Source organism: Lindgomyces ingoldianus (assembly GCF_010093535.1).
Source record: "Lindgomyces ingoldianus strain ATCC 200398 unplaced genomic scaffold BDR25scaffold_14, whole genome shotgun sequence".
Taxonomy (NCBI): Eukaryota; Fungi; Ascomycota; class Dothideomycetes; order Pleosporales; family Lindgomycetaceae; genus Lindgomyces; species Lindgomyces ingoldianus.
The window spans coordinates 370,574-389,174 of NW_022985175.1; the positions used below are offsets into that span (position 1 = coordinate 370,574).

At 49.9% G+C, this 18,601-nt stretch overlaps 8 protein-coding genes across 8 annotated transcripts; 4 read left to right on the forward strand and 4 right to left on the reverse strand.

The window, feature by feature from the left end:
* Nucleotides 1-43: 43 nt before the first annotated feature.
* Nucleotides 44-1,180, reverse strand: BDR25DRAFT_325038 (uncharacterized protein; the record flags this gene model as incomplete). The annotated part of the gene is made up of 3 exons (XM_033692192.1): nt 44-420; nt 472-1,004; nt 1,071-1,180. The coding sequence occupies 3 exons, from the start codon at nt 1,178-1,180 to the stop codon at nt 44-46; spliced, it is 1,020 nt and encodes a 339-aa protein (XP_033548098.1).
* An 851-nt stretch (nt 1,181-2,031) lies between these two features.
* On the forward strand, nt 2,032-4,143 carry BDR25DRAFT_354509 (uncharacterized protein; the record flags this gene model as incomplete). The annotated part of the gene is made up of 9 exons (XM_033695329.1): nt 2,032-2,053; nt 2,119-2,147; nt 2,215-2,274; nt 2,382-2,561; nt 2,602-2,727; nt 2,810-2,926; nt 2,981-3,086; nt 4,004-4,039; nt 4,076-4,143. The coding sequence occupies 9 exons, from the start codon at nt 2,032-2,034 to the stop codon at nt 4,141-4,143; spliced, it is 744 nt and encodes a 247-aa protein (XP_033548099.1).
* Nucleotides 4,144-6,243: 2,100 nt separating this feature from the next.
* Nucleotides 6,244-7,125, reverse strand: BDR25DRAFT_368023 (GTP-binding protein ypt1; the record flags this gene model as incomplete). The annotated part of the gene is made up of 4 exons (XM_033697035.1): nt 6,244-6,438; nt 6,497-6,724; nt 6,777-6,824; nt 6,886-7,125. The coding sequence occupies 4 exons, from the start codon at nt 7,123-7,125 to the stop codon at nt 6,244-6,246; spliced, it is 711 nt and encodes a 236-aa protein (XP_033548100.1).
* A 567-nt stretch (nt 7,126-7,692) lies between these two features.
* BDR25DRAFT_285722 (guanine nucleotide transporter) lies at nt 7,693-9,112 on the reverse strand. Its single transcript, XM_033688203.1, has 4 exons — nt 8,772-9,112; nt 8,593-8,703; nt 8,233-8,544; nt 7,693-8,178 (listed from the first exon to the last, which is right to left on the reverse strand). Exons 1-4 carry the CDS (start codon nt 8,964-8,966, stop codon nt 7,843-7,845), a joined length of 954 nt encoding a protein of 317 aa, XP_033548101.1. The 5' UTR covers nt 8,967-9,112; the 3' UTR covers nt 7,693-7,842.
* Nucleotides 9,113-9,225: 113 nt separating this feature from the next.
* Nucleotides 9,226-10,070, reverse strand: BDR25DRAFT_303324 (uncharacterized protein). Its single transcript, XM_033689988.1, has 3 exons — nt 9,541-10,070; nt 9,353-9,482; nt 9,226-9,282 (listed from the first exon to the last, which is right to left on the reverse strand). The coding sequence occupies exons 1-2, from the start codon at nt 9,986-9,988 to the stop codon at nt 9,403-9,405; spliced, it is 528 nt and encodes a 175-aa protein (XP_033548102.1). The 5' UTR covers nt 9,989-10,070; the 3' UTR covers nt 9,226-9,282; nt 9,353-9,402.
* Nucleotides 10,071-10,260: 190 nt separating this feature from the next.
* BDR25DRAFT_260669 (uncharacterized protein) lies at nt 10,261-11,518 on the forward strand. Its single transcript, XM_033686664.1, has 2 exons — nt 10,261-10,662; nt 10,712-11,518. Exons 1-2 carry the CDS (start codon nt 10,401-10,403, stop codon nt 11,332-11,334), a joined length of 885 nt encoding a protein of 294 aa, XP_033548103.1. The 5' UTR covers nt 10,261-10,400; the 3' UTR covers nt 11,335-11,518.
* A 363-nt stretch (nt 11,519-11,881) lies between these two features.
* On the forward strand, nt 11,882-16,941 carry BDR25DRAFT_303326 (uncharacterized protein). Its single transcript, XM_033689989.1, has 5 exons — nt 11,882-12,180; nt 12,236-12,508; nt 12,557-12,751; nt 12,805-16,583; nt 16,634-16,941. The coding sequence occupies exons 1-5, from the start codon at nt 12,150-12,152 to the stop codon at nt 16,661-16,663; spliced, it is 4,308 nt and encodes a 1,435-aa protein (XP_033548104.1). The 5' UTR covers nt 11,882-12,149; the 3' UTR covers nt 16,664-16,941.
* A 327-nt stretch (nt 16,942-17,268) lies between these two features.
* On the forward strand, nt 17,269-18,303 carry BDR25DRAFT_25096 (uncharacterized protein). The gene is made up of 4 exons (XM_033686098.1): nt 17,269-17,446; nt 17,493-17,541; nt 17,599-17,710; nt 17,792-18,303. Exons 1-4 carry the CDS (start codon nt 17,423-17,425, stop codon nt 18,129-18,131), a joined length of 525 nt encoding a protein of 174 aa, XP_033548105.1. The 5' UTR covers nt 17,269-17,422; the 3' UTR covers nt 18,132-18,303.
* Nucleotides 18,304-18,601: the final 298 nt, after the last annotated feature.

Consider the following 18,601-nt stretch of genomic DNA (forward strand, 5'->3'; position numbering starts at 1 on the left):
TCTCCACTCATTAGCATCCACTGCGCGGGTCTTGCCGCCCGCGTTATTGCACCTTCATGCCACCGGGAAGCTCCGCCAGCCAACCCTCCAAATTCTCGTTAACATCTACCTTCTTAGAGCACTGGTTCCCCTTTTGTATTGTCTGCGTTGTACCCACAGGACAATTTATGTTGTTCTGCAGGAGGTCACTGTTACATTTGGAGCCTGCATCCATGGCCTTTTGCAGAGCATCACCTTTCCAACCGAAGACGTAATCGCCGTGAACTCCATAGCCAGTTGGATCGCCAAATGACCAAACAAATGGCTGAGAGCCATCTACGGGCCATAAAGCTTGATCATTGAACGGCGTGGTGTCCCAAATTGTCTCATAGAAAACTTGAGGAACTGTGACAGGATGAGTACTTGGGCACTTTCCGCCAGCTGTTGTGTTAATTAGTATCGTGATTGTGCTTTGGGGTTGCTTGTACTTACACGGATATGCAACATGATCCTGATGGCTGGGGCTATCCAAGTTCTTGCCATCCCAGCAGGTTGGAAATCGGATACTAACCATGATCCCCACTTTGCATGGCTTCGTCGGAAAGTTTGTGGTCTCACCGCCTCGTGTCGAGCCAGTTTGTAGACACGTGTACGTGAGCATGGGATACTTTTTAATCTGAGCCGCAGTCCTGAAAGTTGGGTCTCCGACTGTCATGCGGAACCCTGGCTTAAAAGCAGTGACCTTGCCACTGTTTGGCCCAAGGTAGTAGACAGTTTGTCCGCCGTTGGCTGCAGTGTACCCGAGTGGATTACCCTTGGTCGCAAGTTGTTTGAAGGTACCGTTTCTGGCACGGAAGAATAGCGTAGCCGTCCAGTAGTTGGAAAAGTCGTCGGCTGGTGTGCAGGTCGTGCATGTTGCGGTGCTGGGAATGTCATGGGTGTCGGGATTCATGCTGACATTGAAGGCATTCCCTCCAACGACCTGGTGAAGATGCGGGGACGGATTTATGCCAGGATTAACCAAGCTGGACGAAGGCGAAGTATTAGAGAACTAGAACTCAGACGAAAATATGAACTCCAGGATAACTTACGGATCGAGACGCTCGACAACGAGTTGTGAGCAGGAGAACCTCAGGATAGCCCCCGCATCCACGACGAACGGAATGCCAGTAACAGCTGCAAGAAGAGCAGCCCAGTGCATATTCGAAGTGGAGAGCTTTAGTAACTAATAGAAGTAGTGTCTTGACGGTGCAAATGGTTTTTGACTCCTGGTTTTGACTTCATATTGCCATAGCCGGGAACTTGTGGAGCTATATCATAGCTCGGCCTAGATAGATGTAGCGTACGCACGCGAAAACACGCCAAATACCGACCTGTCGGCATTTTGAATCGCAATATTCGTATAGATTGCTTCCTACATACCAAAAGCCGGTTTGGTGCCACGAGGGCGAATCAGTGATAGCCTGTGTAAGTGCCGATGGCTCCTCGGGTATAGTAGAGCATATATATATATACGCCTACATCTCAACACCTGGTCGCCAAACCGATGTTCTGAAGTTATCCAGCTGTACACAATCCAGGTTTAGGAACAATGCTGCAAGTTCCAGCAGTTGGTCTATTTCACTAATAGCAGCAATAGCCGCGAGTTACTTGTGCAAAACAAAAAAAAACTTCAGGATTATTGCTAAACATTACGGCAGGGATCCACATTGGAGAGATAGTGCTTCGATCAAAGGTTAAACTTTTCGCAAGTTTAACTCAAGTTCCCAAAATTACACTAATCGTGCAGAGTATAGTTGCAGAGTATCTAGCTTAAAAATAAAAAACGGGTGAAACAAATTTATTATGTATATTAGAGAGTATACAGCCTATGCTAAATTTATTGCGTATGTTGTGCTAGTACGACCGACGTTAACATATATTTCTATATTGTGTGTTAGGGCTGTGGATAATAGAATACATCGTTAATAGAGTGAATGAAAAAGAGGAGGCAAGAAGCGTACTTACAGGGAGCTTGAGAATAGGTTGTTATAAAAGGAATCGCAATCACAGATGTTTTGGAAGAAGGACTCCCGTCAGTAAACGCGCGTTGTTCGGAGACAGTGCAATGAAAGGTATAGGTAACGCACGAAGTGTGAGAAATGAAATCATTTGTTTTGATGTACACGGTTTCTAACTAATGGCAGTAGCAGTAGGTATTTAAGGCTATGAGATGCTACAATACCACTCTGATAGAGACTACATCTGCTTAGAGGGACTAGAAGCCCAATCAAGAGTTACATCGTGGGTGGTTGCGTCGGAGGGATTTAGAAGATTGGTGGTAATTCTAATAATATTTGCTACGTTATTTATGTCCTCCAAAGTTACTGCTCCGCCTTTTTAGTCCACTCAAGCTCGCTTAGCAGACATTCATTTCTATGAAAAATGTAGGGCTCGGATCAGAGACCACTAGGAGACACGGTTCCAACTTACCGAAGAAGAACTATTCTAAACGTTCTTTTCAAAACCCCAGCCTTAATATCGCCGAGGACACTGATTGGGGCAGCAACCTCGCCGAGACCAAACTCTTCCGTAGATGCGGTGTAGGTGTAATTGGGATTATATGCCCTAGACTCGATCTAGTGGAACAGCATGCTTTTAACCATTATCTTTGAGTCGATGGTCTCTCCAGTTCAGTACACGCGTGCCGTACCGAAAACGGCCTGGTTGAAGTCATGCTTGTTTCCGAAGAACGCATCGGAGGGACTAGTGGACAGGAATCCTCTTCTAGTAGGATGGAAAGGATATTGTAAACTAACCTCATGCTTGCATCGTGTTCCGGAACCCTAAGGCGGCTGAGGTGGCCGCTATTGGAACAATGGCTGGCAATAGTATTGGAAGCTCAAACCTATGCAACCAATATCTCCAAAGGCACTTACAAGGTGAAATATGGAGCATTGAGTTCTGGGTTGAGAATTACGGCTCACTCCCACATAATACCTGCTAGCATCTGGTTTAACAGGGTGTAGTACGTTTAACACATTTCACAATGGCACATTCAAGTGAGCCGTATATTCGCAGAGATACGCCGGCCCTTATGGCTACTAGGGTTACAGATTTCGACTGTAGTAAGTTTAAAATAGAAATTCTTGGAGGAATAGTTGCCTGTTAGCTAGAGCTAGGTTAGTACGGGTTTAGTTAGGGATTTGTAGCACTGTTAGATGTGTTCTTATAGCCAACAGGCTTAGACATTTGTAGCACCTCCATAGTAGTTTAAAAGCGTGTGCTATCCTACTTAAAGCTTCTTTAATCCTGTTTTTCTTAATCTCTACTAAGGTAAGCATTTTCAACTTCGTCTAAGCTAGCTGTTTGAGGTATACTTGTTAAACCAGGGGTTTAGTCTTATCTCTTGTATTCTATAAGGCTAGCATACGTTGCTTAGAGAAATTAAAATCTTTGCTGTTACTATGTCACGAACGGGTCTACGCCCGACCATATGTATCCATATCGGGCATGATTAGACAAAGAGCTGCTTGCCGGAAGCAGCTAGGTCCAGTGTGTCCAACCGTTAGTTACGGAGCCTTTTGGAGGTTGTATAGTACAGTTACGGAAGAGTCAGCTGTTACTAACTAACTGTACGGAGGAGATGACGTCGGTGTACGGTTCAGATACAGTAACTAAAGTATTATAAAGTAATTGCGCTAAAGATTAAGACTATACCTAATTAAAAAGTTATAATACCCCTTGTAAGATCTATAGTTATTAATCTTACTAGTAATAGTAATGTTATGTAACTAATTCTTCTGCAGTTAAGAAGCCTCTATTATTAACACTAATAGTTAATTCCTTTTTATTATAATAGTCTTTTTAGCCTATAAGAAGCACTGCTCGCACTTACATAAAGTTGCTAGGATTAATAGGAAATTAAGGGCAATGTTAATCTTAAAGGTAATTCTAACGTTATAGTAGGCATTATTTAGGTGCTCCTTAGCCTAGGTATCTTGCATATGCTTTAAGGGAGTTGCTTCACGCGAGGACAGCCTAGATGGGCCAGGTGAGGCCATGCGGGCCTTCTCTAAGCGTCGGGATGAGGCAGCATGATATATCTGGGTGGCAGAACGGCTGGATGAGGCATGTGAGGATGAGGCCCGCGAGGATGGGGCCTGCGAGGTGGTAACACGCTGAGATGACCGCGTTATTGATTAGGATAGGAATTAGGACATCATAATAGGCAAAAGAATAAGGTAGATGGCATAGTTGCTAAATTTATTAGAAGATTGCTAACAAAACAGGCACTAACAGCATTCTCCGCATTAATCTCTGAACACAAGCCCCCTGGCCCTCAGCAACCTGCCTTTAACCGCCTAAAACCACTAAAAATCCTATATAACTACTGTAAACAGTTAGTACAGCAGCCTCATGTATAGTACAGTATACTGAGTAGATGCCCTGTACGTACGTACGTGACCAAAATCGCTGTACTGCAGTACTGTACTATTAGGTGTACTAACGGTTGGACACACTGGCTAGGTCTGGAATAAAAAGTAGACTTTATATAGCAGAACCCCAATTCAAGGAGGCAGTGGGTCATCTAATGAATCACCGTGCAGAAGGCTGAGCTCAGCCTGTCTTCCAGTGTATTTCACAGCCAATTTGACATGCTACTATTATCGTTGTCCTAAGAAAGCTCTCCTACATATAAGAACGCAAGTACCAATGTTTACTTTACAAAGTATTCAAAGAATGCTTGCCATAATTTCACGGTAAACTGGGACGCACCTCGGACTCTCCCCGGAGAGCTCTCGGCCCGGCCCCGGGCACATGATGCCTCGTCTCGTGCTTTAGTATATATATATCCTTTCTTGAACCCCTCGGTCTCCTCAAGGATCTGTCTATCAATACAATCTTATACCCCCTTCTGTGCTTCACGCTTCTTGCCTACTGTGCTACCACACTTAATTCTAGCTTATTGTTTCTAATTAAGTAGAACAATGGGTAGCTTAATAGTTAAAAGTTAAGAATAATGAGCCACGTGATCTAATCATCCAGCCACAAAGCCACAGTGCCAGCCAAGACATCAAGCCCAGAACCACGAAGCACTCGCTACGAGGAAGGATGTAGTTAGCCTGTAGCCGATACATGATTCACGTTGCAACCTCTTTCCAATCTTGACATATATCTAACATTGTGACACATCATAGGTTCACTACCAACCCCACCATCTTATCGTCGCTTGCGTCACGCCTGCATCATCCCTCCCCATCCATCACATAGCATTAGGGCTCAAGAACTAGCAAAATAAAAATATAACAATACGTATACCAGAGTATGTATCATAAAATACATAAATATCTTAAAAAGCTTAGTAGACGAAGAACATTCTGCCTGTAGAATAAAGTTGGCCGGTACAACGCGCTTGGCAATACGGGTAAGAGAAAAGATAAATGGACATATAAGATGAGAGGTGTTTTATATTATCTTAATCTCTTTGCAGTTATTCTTTGTTACTAATAAAGTATTCTATTATTAAATCCGAAAGAAATTATTTACCTTGAATAAAGGGCTGAGAATTGCGCACAAGTGTTATCTACGCCCTTACACTTTGATCTCATTACTAACTTTACTTTCTAGCAGGTTACGGCATAGTGCCGCTACATGAGATCGCAGCATCTGATAGCATCTTATTGTAGCTTGGTTGTAAACCCGAAGGGTGATTGTAATAAGTAACTCTAACCATCTAGAACCTTAGAATTGATGTTATAATTTAGCTAGCGAGAGGTGCCTGGAACCAAGTGACCTTAAACTTATAGTTCACAATTGTAGCTGCATGGATGAGGACGGACAAACGGGTGCAGCATGGAAAACGGGACACACGACGGTAAGCATGGGTGTATGCGGATAGGAGTAAATATGATTGCTCCAACCAAGAAAAATCCGTAAAAGAAGAAAGAAAACCGGTGATCAACACAAAATGGCTAGTGATAGGAAATCCCACCTCAAAAGAAGACCAGCGAACCTGAACAATCTTGGTGAGTAAGACTGCGTTCTGCCACCATGTCACCGGTTCCTTTAAGATGCAGGAGTTGCCATCGACACACAAAGAATCCAACAGGGAAAGAGCATCCACCATTCTAAGCCATGCAAAGGAACACTGAGAAATGATGGGGGGCAGGCTATGTGTGTTTGTGTTGGGGGGAAAACCATGAGCATTAAGTACCGCACCGGAGCAAACACCCACGCCTGGAACTATCATATCATCTTGTCAATATCCGTGCCCACCATCTTCTAGCAGCAACCGCCACCGGAACCGCTCTGTACGCCCTGTCCTTGCCCAATTGGCACCGTTGGTTTGTTGTTAACGGTCGTCGTGCCCATGCGCTCCTTGATCTGGCGGGCCATGGTCAAGAAAGCCTGCTCGACGTTGGTGGCACTCTTTGCCGACGTTTCCAGGAATGGGATACCAAGGCTATCGGCAAATTCCTGCAAGGCATAATAAGTATCGGGGTGCCTGAAAGTTATACACGCCAAGTCAACGCACCTTTGCAACAGTGTATTCAACGACCTTCTTATCTGCCATGTCGGACTTGTTCCCAACCAACAGCTTGTTGACACCCTCGGTAGCATATCGGTCGATCTCCTGCAGCCACTGCTTTACATTGTTGAACGAGTCCATGTCTGTGACATCGTAGACAACGCAGATACCGTGGGCGCCGCGGTAGTACGAAGAGGTGATAGTCCGGAATCGCTCTTGGCCGGCGGTATCCCACTGGGAAGTATGGTCAGTAAAGTGAAGGACGTTGTGATTTGCGGACACGTACAATCTGTAGTTTGACTGTCTTGCCATCGAGCTCGATGGTTCGGATTTTCTGCTCGCTAGTTAGCGGACTGCCAGCCTGACAGGCAGCAATGCCGTTGCGTTGTACACACGAAGTCGACACCGATGGTAGAGATATAGCTCTCCGTGTATGTGTCATCGGCGAATCGAAGGAGCAAGCATGACTTTCCTACACCGGAGTCACCGATGAGGAGCAGCTTGAACAAGTAGTCGTATCTGGTTGCGAGCACCACGTCAGTGGGAGGAGTTTTAGGGCGAGAGCGGAAATTCAGGAAGCATGAGGCGACTATAGAAGAGACTCTGTAGGTAATCAAGTTAGCAAGATGCAGCATCTACAGCCGATATCTAGGTTGCGGAAGCGGTGGCGCTGGGGTTGGGCCCCAGGTTACGTACCACTCTGGATTCATGATGAAAGTTGTAGGACAGGAAGACGCTTGGGAAGCTGGAGGCGGGTGCGTTTGAGGATGGGAAGAAGCTATTGCAGGTCACAGACCGTGGGGTGCGCGTGGGTATATGTAGGTAGAGTGTCGGAGAGTGTTCAGGTGGTTTGGATGCGTTCGCTTAGTCAATGGCAATTTGGCCCGTGCGCTTTGACAGGTGCAAGCACAGAAGTCACGCTCTCTATGGGTGCCGTTCTCTCGTACTGTTGCCTATCTTGTGAGCTTGGAGAGGGGCACGGCAGCTCGTTTCGTGACTCTGATTTGGGCTATGATTCTGTGTGACTGCGCAGAAGACTCAAACGCAGACCACACCAAGGCTGCCCCCAGGCAGAGACGAACAAAGATGCACGTGACCTTAGAGACCAAGCTAGGAGGGGACCCTCCGTCTCACATACCCCCTTTCCATATGGTCCCACGATCAGACTTGAGAAGACTCATCGGAGAAATGGAGGAGAGTTTCTCAGATCCAAAATAAAGAGTTAAGATACACTGGTAAACTGTTTTCCCACAAGCCAGCCCGGAATTTACATATACGCCACCTACAAAGCACGTAATCCGTAGTCCTACCCTTTTAATACACCTCGCCAACTCCAAATCAGAAGACGCCATCTACATCATCCTGTTGAAGGTCGGTATGAGGGTTTGGGCCAACCAGAACGAAAACACGAGCTTAGGACCCGTCATAAGAAGCTTCGGCGTCAGCCCTTTGAAGAATGAAGTCCAACCTTCATTCTTAAGCATGTTGGAAACAATCCGGAAGCCGCTCTCAGGGTTCTCAAAGTTCCTGTTTTGAATTCTCGTCTTGATTACATCTAGCGGTGCCGACACGACCAGGGATGCACTTGCGCCGGCGATTGAAGCAACAAAGTTTTGTCCCCATGTAGCAGCGTTGTAGTCATTCAGTTTGTAGAGATATTCCTTAGCGGCGGCCGAGCCTCCAAAAAGCTATAAACGGGGTTAGGTACGTCTGCGATTGCGGATAGGTGTTGGATGACATACTGCAAACGAGCCAGGCGCGTTGCGTGCTGCTGTCCAACCCCAGCCACGGTACAGGCCGAAACCCTCGTCGGCCACGATTCTGAACAGCCCCCGCCCTCTGAAGGCTTCGGGGTTGGTTTGTCGTTTGATTTTTAGAACATCTAAAGGTAATATCACAATTTCACCAATGCCGATCAGGCTGCCTGCAGTGGCATGCATGATCGCCTTGCCATTGCCTCGTCCAAAAGTGCGATCGAAGCCGTCTCCGTAGTTCTTCGCTAGAAAGTCCCGTACAAATGGCTGTCCGCCATATTTGTAGACACGTTGGAGCACCTATTAAAGTCAATCCGTTGCGTTGTATGAGCGTGGCTGGATGCGTACCTTGTACGCAGCCGCGTACCCCAGACCCGGAAACAGAGACAGGAAGCGGGCGGGGATCGATGCTTGGGCGTAGTCTCTGAAGATGACCGAGTTGAGTTGCGAGGCTGAGATCTGGTCGAGGACATCGGGTTAGTCGCGTCCATGATGGGTGCCAATTGCGGGTCCTCAGGAAGGCGTACCTTGCCGTAATTGCTCATCAACCGCTTCGCCGTTGTATCAACGGGATGGAAGACCATCAGCTCAGCGATGCCAGCACATCCTGCGCCTAGAAACCTTGCCGCCGTTGACTCCTTTTTGAAGTCTTTCGCCGACGAGTGAGTGCCCGCGACCACTGTAGCAGCTTTGGCAGCGGCCTCGGACGCCGATGGGCTCATTGTAGGCAGGAGGGGCGGCAGCGGCCCAATTATTCGCAGAGGTATTTGTGTCTGGCGCGGGAGAGGTGTGCACTCGGGAGGGAGCGTTAAATAGACAGGATCCCGACTTCAATGGCGTTCTGGAGATACTGACCAAAGCTAACCTCGATCAAATGCAAAAGGTTCACGCGAAGTTTCGAAACTTTTTCTGCACGGGCCATTTCCGTAGGTCATCGCAACTGCGCAGGCCACCTCAACAACCTTGGAACTTCTCATCAACGTCATTGGTCGTAGAAGCATTGTATTTGAAATCTGCCTACCTGTGGAGTCCGCTTAGGTAAGACTCACTACTGTGGGTGATAGTATTTTCTTCTGGTGATTCTCCCCGAAGCTAACCACCTGTCGAGTCTTTCGATTATTTAGTGGCGCCTCCCATTCGTCCTTCTTTAGAGTAATTTCAGTGCAGACCAAGGTCGCGAGCGTCGATATAGGACCAAGCGTTGCACTTTTGACAGAGAGGATCGTTGATGTACGTACGTACGTAGTCACGTTCATATTCATGCGGCTTGACCACGTTCAACGACTAATCGATAAGTTGTCGACTGGGGCAAACCCTCTTGCAAATCCTCGAGCAATTCGCCCGCGACACAGCTTCGAAATGGCGTACGCGTCCATGGGGGTGACGTCGTGGTCTTCATCCAGGGAAAAGGAGCCACATCAAGATCACCTTGCCTCAGGCAGACCTCATATGTCGTCTCGGAGCTAACGATGATTGTCTTCACACCAAGCTTACAGGCCGCTTCGACGACATTGGGCGTTGACGTAGTGTTCCCCTTTAAACACTCATTGTCTGGTAGAAGGTGCATAGGTCGCAGAATGAATGACCGCACCGGCCGGTCTGGTGCCCGGACCTTCATAACCTGTAAAGTTGAAGTGGTGGTTAGGGCGTTAAAGACCTCACCGCTGTCGGGGAGGTGAAACCCTTGGGGATCGGGAAAAGGAATGAGAATTGAGGATTTTGTGTCCTCTCTGGAGTAGCTCATGTATTATGTAACCTTGCCTGGCCTACCTGTGAAACCCATTCGGTGACTGCTTGGTATAGAGCTCCTCGTGAGCGAATCTGTGAGGCGAAGAATTGGTGGAGATCAATAGCAAGATAATTATTGAATTGCTAAATTCCAGGACCTGTTACTGCAGTTCCCCTGCCAGCTGCCTGCTGATGGTGGAAGACCTCGGATGGCTTGTGCGTTGTGCGTTCACTGCGAGATTAATTGAACATGGATCTTAACGTCATTTTCCCGCTTATCGATCTGACATCTCAACTCCGCATCGTTGCGCCAGACATTTTAGAAGCCGATACTCCAACGGCTGCACCAATTCGAAGATCCATCACCCTAGCAAGGCTTTCTGAGGGCAGTTCGCATTATTCCTATCTATGGGCACATATCCGTACAGATGACCGCCGGGCTGATGCGGAGGTTTTCATCGTCCACCCGCATCCGATCTCCTCATTTTTCACTTCAATTCTCATCGCACCACCTCACTGCGCCGAGGCTGCTGGGCCTGAAGCAGTATCAGAGAACCATCGCCGACTTGCGCCCACGACAGGCTGCCATCTCTAGGACATGGTTTACAAGCACGACAGCTTGCCCGCACCCTGAATCGCAGACTAGCGATCATCCACAGCCCGACGAGCGGACGCTGAAGTTGGGAAAGAGTATGGGGACTCTTTATTTAGAGCTGAGAAGATGCTAACAAGCTAGTAGCCATACGAATACTCCACGACCGGCTTCCAACGCTGCTGGCATCCCCACTGCCGCAAGAGATCCTGTCACCCCAAATTACCCTCCACCTTTTCCCTTCAACTCATCCGCACCTCCCTACCGTAAGCGGCCGGCTGGGCTATACGGCGGCTTTGTGGACCGCTCCTGTTGCGTGGGGCAGGGTCCCGGTAGTGGGCAATGTGAAGCTCATGATCCTATCCGAACGCATGGTGAAGAATGGTGGCACGTCCACACCAGCACACCTACATCACGAGAAGCTGATTGTCAAGTGGAAGACGTGCGGGAAGGCAGACAAGAAACAGAATGGACCAGCCAGTGAGGCAGTTGAGAAGATCACCAAGATTGTGAGGAGTTCCGCTAAGGAGGATGAGGAATTCTCGGGGCTATTTCTGTTCGAATTTGACGAAGAAGGACGGATTGTCAGCCACACAATCGAAAATGTTGAAGAGGGAGGCAGTTGGGATAGGACAGCAAAGGTCATCAGTGTCACTGACTGGCTGCTGGGCCGCGCATGGGGTCGTAGGGGAGAGGAAGGCTCCCCTGGCCTAGCTTATGCAAAGAACGAGAGGCCAGATGCGGCCAGACGTCGTGAGGGGAGCTGTTGAGGGGAAGCGAGGCGAGGCTTCGGTGCGACTTGGGTTCTCTCATTATTCCTGGATTGCATCTTGTCACCTAACATGGGACATGGCAGCGTACTTTAAGACAGAAATCCACATCCTACTAGCGCTCACCTTTATTCCAGCAAGATGCTTAACAGATAGACTGCACTCTAGTCATTTCCCACGTTTCGTGGTAACGTGTTGTTTTATTCGGCACGCCATGTTTCTGCTTCAGAACGGATGGCTTTGTCAGCGAGCGATCATGCTGCCTGTATAATCCTGGAACTAACCACGAGGGATTGGCTTCACTGTTGGATAGCGTCTAGCATTAGACCCCACACTCTGCAAACGCATGCACTGAGGCCGTGAGGAATGATCATGTGGGGGTCAACGGTCGTGACTGGTAGGCCGCCTCCCCCGGTGGGCACAACATGAAGCGCGGACAATGTGTGTTTCGTGGGCTACTGTGATTGGCTCCACAAGCACGGTCCCAGCGGAAGAGCCCTGGAGGAGACGAGGATGTGCTTTCTGGCCGTGGCTCTTAAATGCACGTCTCGCTGCTTCGAAAAGTAAACCTTCTCTGCCCATTGCCATCCCATCTCGTCGTGCGGCCACGCCCTCTGCTTTTACTCGGGGACTGCATGCACTCCGACCATCAACCGTCGACCGTCGCCAGCCCCCCGACTTTCCGCCTCCGCCGCGCGCTGCCGCCTGCTTTGTCGACAGCTCCCCGCCCCCCATCGCACAGCAGCGCGGAGCTTCAGCCTCATTACATGCGTCTCAATCCATCAACAAGACCCATTTCCTAACTTTCCTATATCATGGCCGACCTTTCTGCGGTCGCAGACCCCAGTATGCCACCGCATTCCCCCTGCCTGTTGCGGACACATAGCTCACTGGATTGCAGACCACACCATCAACCTCACACCCGAGGAGAAACGAGCATTTAGCTACCTGTTCCAGCAGGCTGATACCGAGAAGCTTGGTGTCATTACGGGCGAGGTTGCGGTCAAGTTCTTTGAGCGAACCAAGTTGGCACCGGCTGTTTTGGGTGAGATATGGCAGATTGCTGATACGGAGAACCGCGGCCTCTTGACCTCGTCCGGCTTCTGTCAGGTCCTGCGTCTGATCGGACACTACCAGGCTGGAAGAGACCCATCGCCAGAGCTTGCCTCCAGACGTAACCGACACCCGCACTTTCTGCGTGATAATAGCTGACGCTTCCCAGCTGGCCCACTGCCCAAGTTTGAAGGACTCACTATACCATCCGCTCCCCCTTCAACATTCTCCCCTCCCCCGGCGGCTGGCATCAAACCCCAGATGAGCGGTGGCCCCGTCCGGGTGCCGCAGCTGACGCCCGCGAAAGCCGCCGAGTATGCGTCACTTTTCGAGAAGTCAGGGGCTCAGAATGGGATACTTTCGGGTAATGATTATTTAGATGCCGTTGGCTTGGTACTCGGCTGATTTCCATCGCAGGGGAGAACGCTAAACAGATCTTTGAGAAAGCTAGATTGCCCAACGAAACTCTGGGACGTATCTGGAACTTGGCCGACATCGAACAACGCGGAGCGCTCGGTGTGGCCGAGTTCATAATTGCTATGCATCTCTTAGCATCCGTCAAGACAGGCGCTATGTCGCAACTCCCCAATGCCCTGCCCGCAGGGCTCTATGAGGCGGCATCTCGCAGGGTTCCACTTCCTCCGCCAGGAGGACGACCGAGACCGGATGAGCCCATAGCATCGATTCCTCGGCAATTCAGCGGTGCCGGCCCCCAAAGGAATCAAAGTCCTATGGGGAGGCCCTATGGCACTCCGCCTCAATCCGCTCAACCCACCGGAAACGATTGGGCCATCAATGCTCAGGAGAAGGCTTCATACGATAGTCTCTTTCACAAGGTGGATACAATAGGCCGCGGGTTCATAACTGGAGATCAAGCCGTGCAGTTCTTCAGTGACTCGGGTTTGCCAGAGGACATCCTCGCGGCTATCTGGGACTTGGCCGATATCAATTCTGAGGGACAACTAAGCCGGGATGAGTTCGCAGTTGCCATGTACCTAATAAGACAACAACGCAAACCTGGAGTAACGCTTCCGGCAACCCTACCCCTCAATTTGGTCCCTCCTAGCATGCGGAACCAAGTAAGGCCTTCCCTACCCATTGCGGCACCAACGCAAGAGGCCCCGCCGTTTGTGGCTCCCCAACCGAAATCTGCGGCAGAGGATCTCTTTGGGCTCGACGCATTTTCCGCCCCCGCTCCCCCACAAGTACAGCAATCCACTGGTGGGTCGGGCTCCTTCGGCAAGCCCTTTGATAATGACCCCTTCTCGAGCAAAACTGCCTCCCCAACCTCGCCACACCCATTCCAGCCTTCTCCGCGCAATCCGACATCTACATTCAAACCTTTCATGCCAACCTCTTCGTTTGGACAAACTCTTACTTCACACTCTACAGGAGCGTCTGGGTCTTCAGCTACACCTTCTCGCGCAAACCCACCTTCCGCTATGGAAGATTTGTTAGGTGAGAGTGACCCAGAAGTCAACAAGAAGCTTACCCAGGAGACGACGGAATTAGCGAACATGTCAAACCAGATCGGCACGTTGCGGACTCAGATGCAAGAGGTTCAGAATAAAAAGATTACCACCGAGAATGATCTGAACGGCGCTAGCACTCAGAAGCGTGATCTTGAACTTCGTCTCTCTCAATTCAAGTCACAATATGAACAAGAAGTCAAGGCAGTGAAAGCTCTTGAAGATCGACTTGCTACGTCTAGAAACGAAACTCGAAAGTTGCAGCAAGAGCTTGCTATGATTGAAGGAACACACCAAGACCTCCAAAGCCAACATCGGCAAGTGGGGACAGCCCTAGAAGTGGACCAACGTGAAAATGCAAATTTAAAGGAGCGCATTCGTCAAGTAAACATGGAAATTGGTCAATTGAGACCCCAGCTTGACAAGTTGAGGTCCGATGCTCGACAACAGAAAGGCATGGTAGCCATCAACAAGAAGCAGCTAGCGACGAATGAAGGCGAGCGGGACAAGATGAAATCTGAGATCAATGATCTGTCCAAAACAACTGAGGAAAGCTTCCGCATCTCTCAAGGGCAGGCTCCTGCCGTGGCTAGTCCCGCCACCTCTACTGCAAGCCATAGCACTAACCCATTCTTCCGTAAGTCTCCTCAGCCGTCAACCGACAACACAATGTCGCCTTCAGGATTCTCTAGAGAAGGACCGCACAAGGATTTCGACAACGTTTTTGGTACAGCTTTTAGCTCGCACCAGGCTCCTGCTCCTCCCACTTCTTTTAGATCGGAGAGTCAGTCTCAGGTTCCGACGTTTTCCGCACCGTCCGGACATTCCGTCCGTTCTTCAGAAGGCCCGGACGTACCAACACCGTCAACATCTCCGCCACTCTCTTCATACCAGGAATCTCCCCGAGCAGGAGAACCACCAGCCCCTCCGGAGTCACGACAATTTGCGTCAAGTTTTTTGCCGCTTAGGGATGCCGTTCCACGGTCTGATTCCTTCAGCTCCTCGGTCAAAGTCTCCGCTCCGGCAAGCAGATATGGTGCACCAGGAAATGAAACACCCACGATCTCTAAGGCCTCTCCTTCTGGAACTCCTGTGCCGGAGAAGCCTAGCGTGGAGCGTTCTGACACCTCGAGAACGGACACTGACGCTTACAACACTTCTGTTTTTGATCGCAACCTCTCTACATCTCCCGTGGCTAGTACAAGTAGCGACGCTCAGAGGTCTGGTTCAAAGGCAGAAGAACGGAGAGATACCTTCCCAAGCTTTAGTTCGGCGTCAGCAAACCACGATATCCCTGGTGCATTTCCCAGGGAAACAAGCTCACCTCTTCAGCAAATTCCAACAGGGGAAAGTAGCCTCAGCAATCAGAGCAAGAGCAACAACCCCAGCAATCGCACAGATCCGTTCGCTTCTGCCGCCAAAGAGCAACCGCGTGGGGGAGCCTCTGCGAAGGTTGACTTCGATGCGGCCTTTGCTGGGTTTGGCACAGGTCACCAGTTCCAAGACTCGAGCTCCGGTGTAAATGGTTCGAAGGATTCGGCAAGCAAGTTCAACAAGGAATTCCCTCCAATTGAAGATCTTGCTCATGACGAAGATAGCGACAGCACAAGCGAGCAGGGATTTGCGGATAATTTTACTTCTGCATCACCACAACAGCATCGCCCGAGCGTTGGGCAAAATCAGCAGCCGCAACCGCAACCGCGACCAAGCACAGGCACAACAGGCGGGGATTCCTCTAAGGATGAATATTTCAAAGCACCGCCTCCAACAAGTCGCCTCGATTCAAGCACGAGTGGGTTACCTTCGCCCGGAGCACAAAAGTCCCCCCCTACTTATGACCAGACTGTGAGTTCGAATAGCAGAAGTGGCACTAACCAATTCCCGCCGGAATTTGGGGGACTTCTACCCTCTCGTACGGATCCTACTTCCCCCCCCTCCGCGCCCCAATCCCCCGAAAAGTCTTTCAGTACACCAGCAGGCGGCCAAGGAGGAGCATTATTCGGTGGATCAACGTTCCCTAAGCCATCCACTACATCACCACCCCCCACGGATACACCATCATCAACTGTTCCATCCGATGCCTACCATTCGGCAGTATCGTTTGGCACCGTCGACACCAACAAAGGCCCATCCCCTTCGACCAATGCCCCCCAAGGGGGCAAGCCATCCTTCAAAGATGATTTTGATGCTGGCTTCGATGATCTGACGGAGGCTAAGGAGGCTGATGACAAGGCTGATGACGACTTTATGCTTTCCTCACAACATCGCGAAGGTTTTGATGAATTCAATCCCGTGTTTGACTCCCCAGCTGCGTCCAAGTCAAATACAATGGCTTCTCAGCAGACTCCTACTGGTAAACCGCATGGTGAAGACAGCTTTAGCGACTTCGAGCACCTCTCACAAAGCTTTAGCCAACCTAAAACACAGCAACCCGCTGCATCCTCTTCCCAGGATTGGGATGCTATTTTCTCAAGCCTCGAATCTCCTCAGACCGAGAAGGGTGCTCAGCAGACTCCAGGCGAGCTTGGCAAATCCGTTTTCGATACTCTGGATAAAGAAGACGCGGCGGGTTCCTCCTCAAAACAACCGCAAATTCCTCAGCTTAGCCGCGCCCTCAGCTCAGGCACAGAGCACGATGACCCCATTTTGAAGAAGCTGACGGGCATGGGCTATCCACGAACAGACGCCCTCGCTGCCCTCGAAAAGTTTGACTATGACATCAACAAGGTCAGGAACACTTCCTATGCCCTGCTGTGGCTACGCTAACAGGCCTTTAGGCTGCAGACTACCTAACCTCAGGTCACTAAATTGAAAAAGGGCGGACTTGATGTTCTTTCATTGTACGAATATTACCTTGACCCACAGCTTGTCTTCTATACAGTTGGCATAGTCCCCCATACCCTTACCATGTTTGTTTTACCTTACGGTCGGAACCAGAGTGCATGCAACGGGATTGGATTGGTTGCCTTCTCCTTGTTTACCCTCCCTAATTATTCGTCATTTTGCGGCATTCGTTTACCACAGCTGGCGGGTTTGGCTTTAATTCTGCACATACTTGGTAGTTAATTTTACAGCATTTCTTGCACATATGTCCCTCCATGATGCAGCATCAATTCTAAGCGGATCGTGATGACAGGAAGGCAGCTCGATTTACCTTTGCCACCAAACACAGCCACCGCCGCCACATACTCCCTTTCCAAGCAGGTTCTTAACGTCGCAGAATTCCCTGGAATGCAAGATTCAGTGGATGTGGACCTGGCGACCAGAGGGCATCCTTTACGTCACCTTCATTGAGCTTTGCTATTGGTCAGAACTCCTAGTGATGCTGAAGGTCTGATTGGATGGACTACAATACAAAAGCCGGCATGGAGTGTGACGCGTTCCACTCTCCTCATGTGAGGGGATAAGGCATCTCGGGAAGAAATCAATTTACCAACCTTAGATCATTCATATATAAATCAAGATTTGACCTTCCCACGTCCTGCTATCCACTTGGCATCTGACCCTTAATCAGCTACCTTCACACCCCGCTTCCTTTGTTTCCGAGTACCTCACAGCTCGTCAAGATGACGGATTTCGCGCCTCCACCTGTAAGTTGTCCTAGCTAGAGGTTCGGCATCCCCTCACTATCTGCAGGGGCCGCCACCACCAAAGGCGCCAAAAGGGTGGAAAGTTTTATGGAATGGTGAGTTGTTTCTCTCGCGTTGTTAAAGGCCAGTCAAGCTAACTATGCACAATTCAGACCAGTACAGCGAGTGGTTCTACGTAAACATTTACACCAAGAAATCGCAATGGGACAAGCCAGATGAGCCCGTGTATCCTCCCGGTGAAGCGCCAGATTCTCCTCCACCATCGTACGCTGCCCCTGCATCGTCACCAGGACTTCTGGTGGAAAAGGCGAGGCTAGGAACTAACAATGCGTACTCGGATGCTAGGGCTAGGCAATCAGCGAACGATATCAGCGAGGATGAAAGGTTGGCGAGACAGTTGCAGGATGAGGAGTATGCGAGGGTAAGCGCGCATTCAGCGTATGGTGGAGACAGGGGTGCAGCGGATGCATACTATACGCAGGGAGGCCCGCCACAGCTGGGGCAATATGGCTATGAGCACCAACAGGCTATATATCCGAATTCCTCGCAGACGGCGCACAAAGGAAAGACAAAGAGTGGATTTTTGGGAAAGCTGCTTGGGAAAGCTGCTTGGGAAAGCTGGAGCTTCTCACTCAACCCCGCAATACGCGCCATATGGACAAACTACACCCGGGGTGTACTATAGCGGGCAGCCTGGCTATTACACGCAGCAGCAGATGTACACACAACCAGTTAGGAAACCGGGGAGGAATGGTATTGGCCCCAGTGGCGCTGCGGCACTTGGAGTTGGTGGTGGCTTGCTTGGAGGTGTCCTTCTCGGTGAAGCGATCGAAGGAGCTGCGGACGCTGGTGATGGGGGTGACTATGGTGGTAATGGGGGAGATTTTGGAGGCGATGGCGGGGGGGATTTCGGTGGTGACGGGGGTGGAGACTTCGGGGGAGGTTTCTAGATCGCCTTCCATGGCCATCTTTGCAGTGTTCGTTTCATCTGCACGCACACTAGTGCAATCCAACGATTCACTCCATGATCCATGCCCACAAACACTTAGCGCGGTCATCCTTTGTTACCTTCGTAGGGATTCGGCCGACGGTACCGCATCAACATCTCACCTATGAAGTATAGTCAATCCTGCAGCCAAGCCGTCGACACCAAAC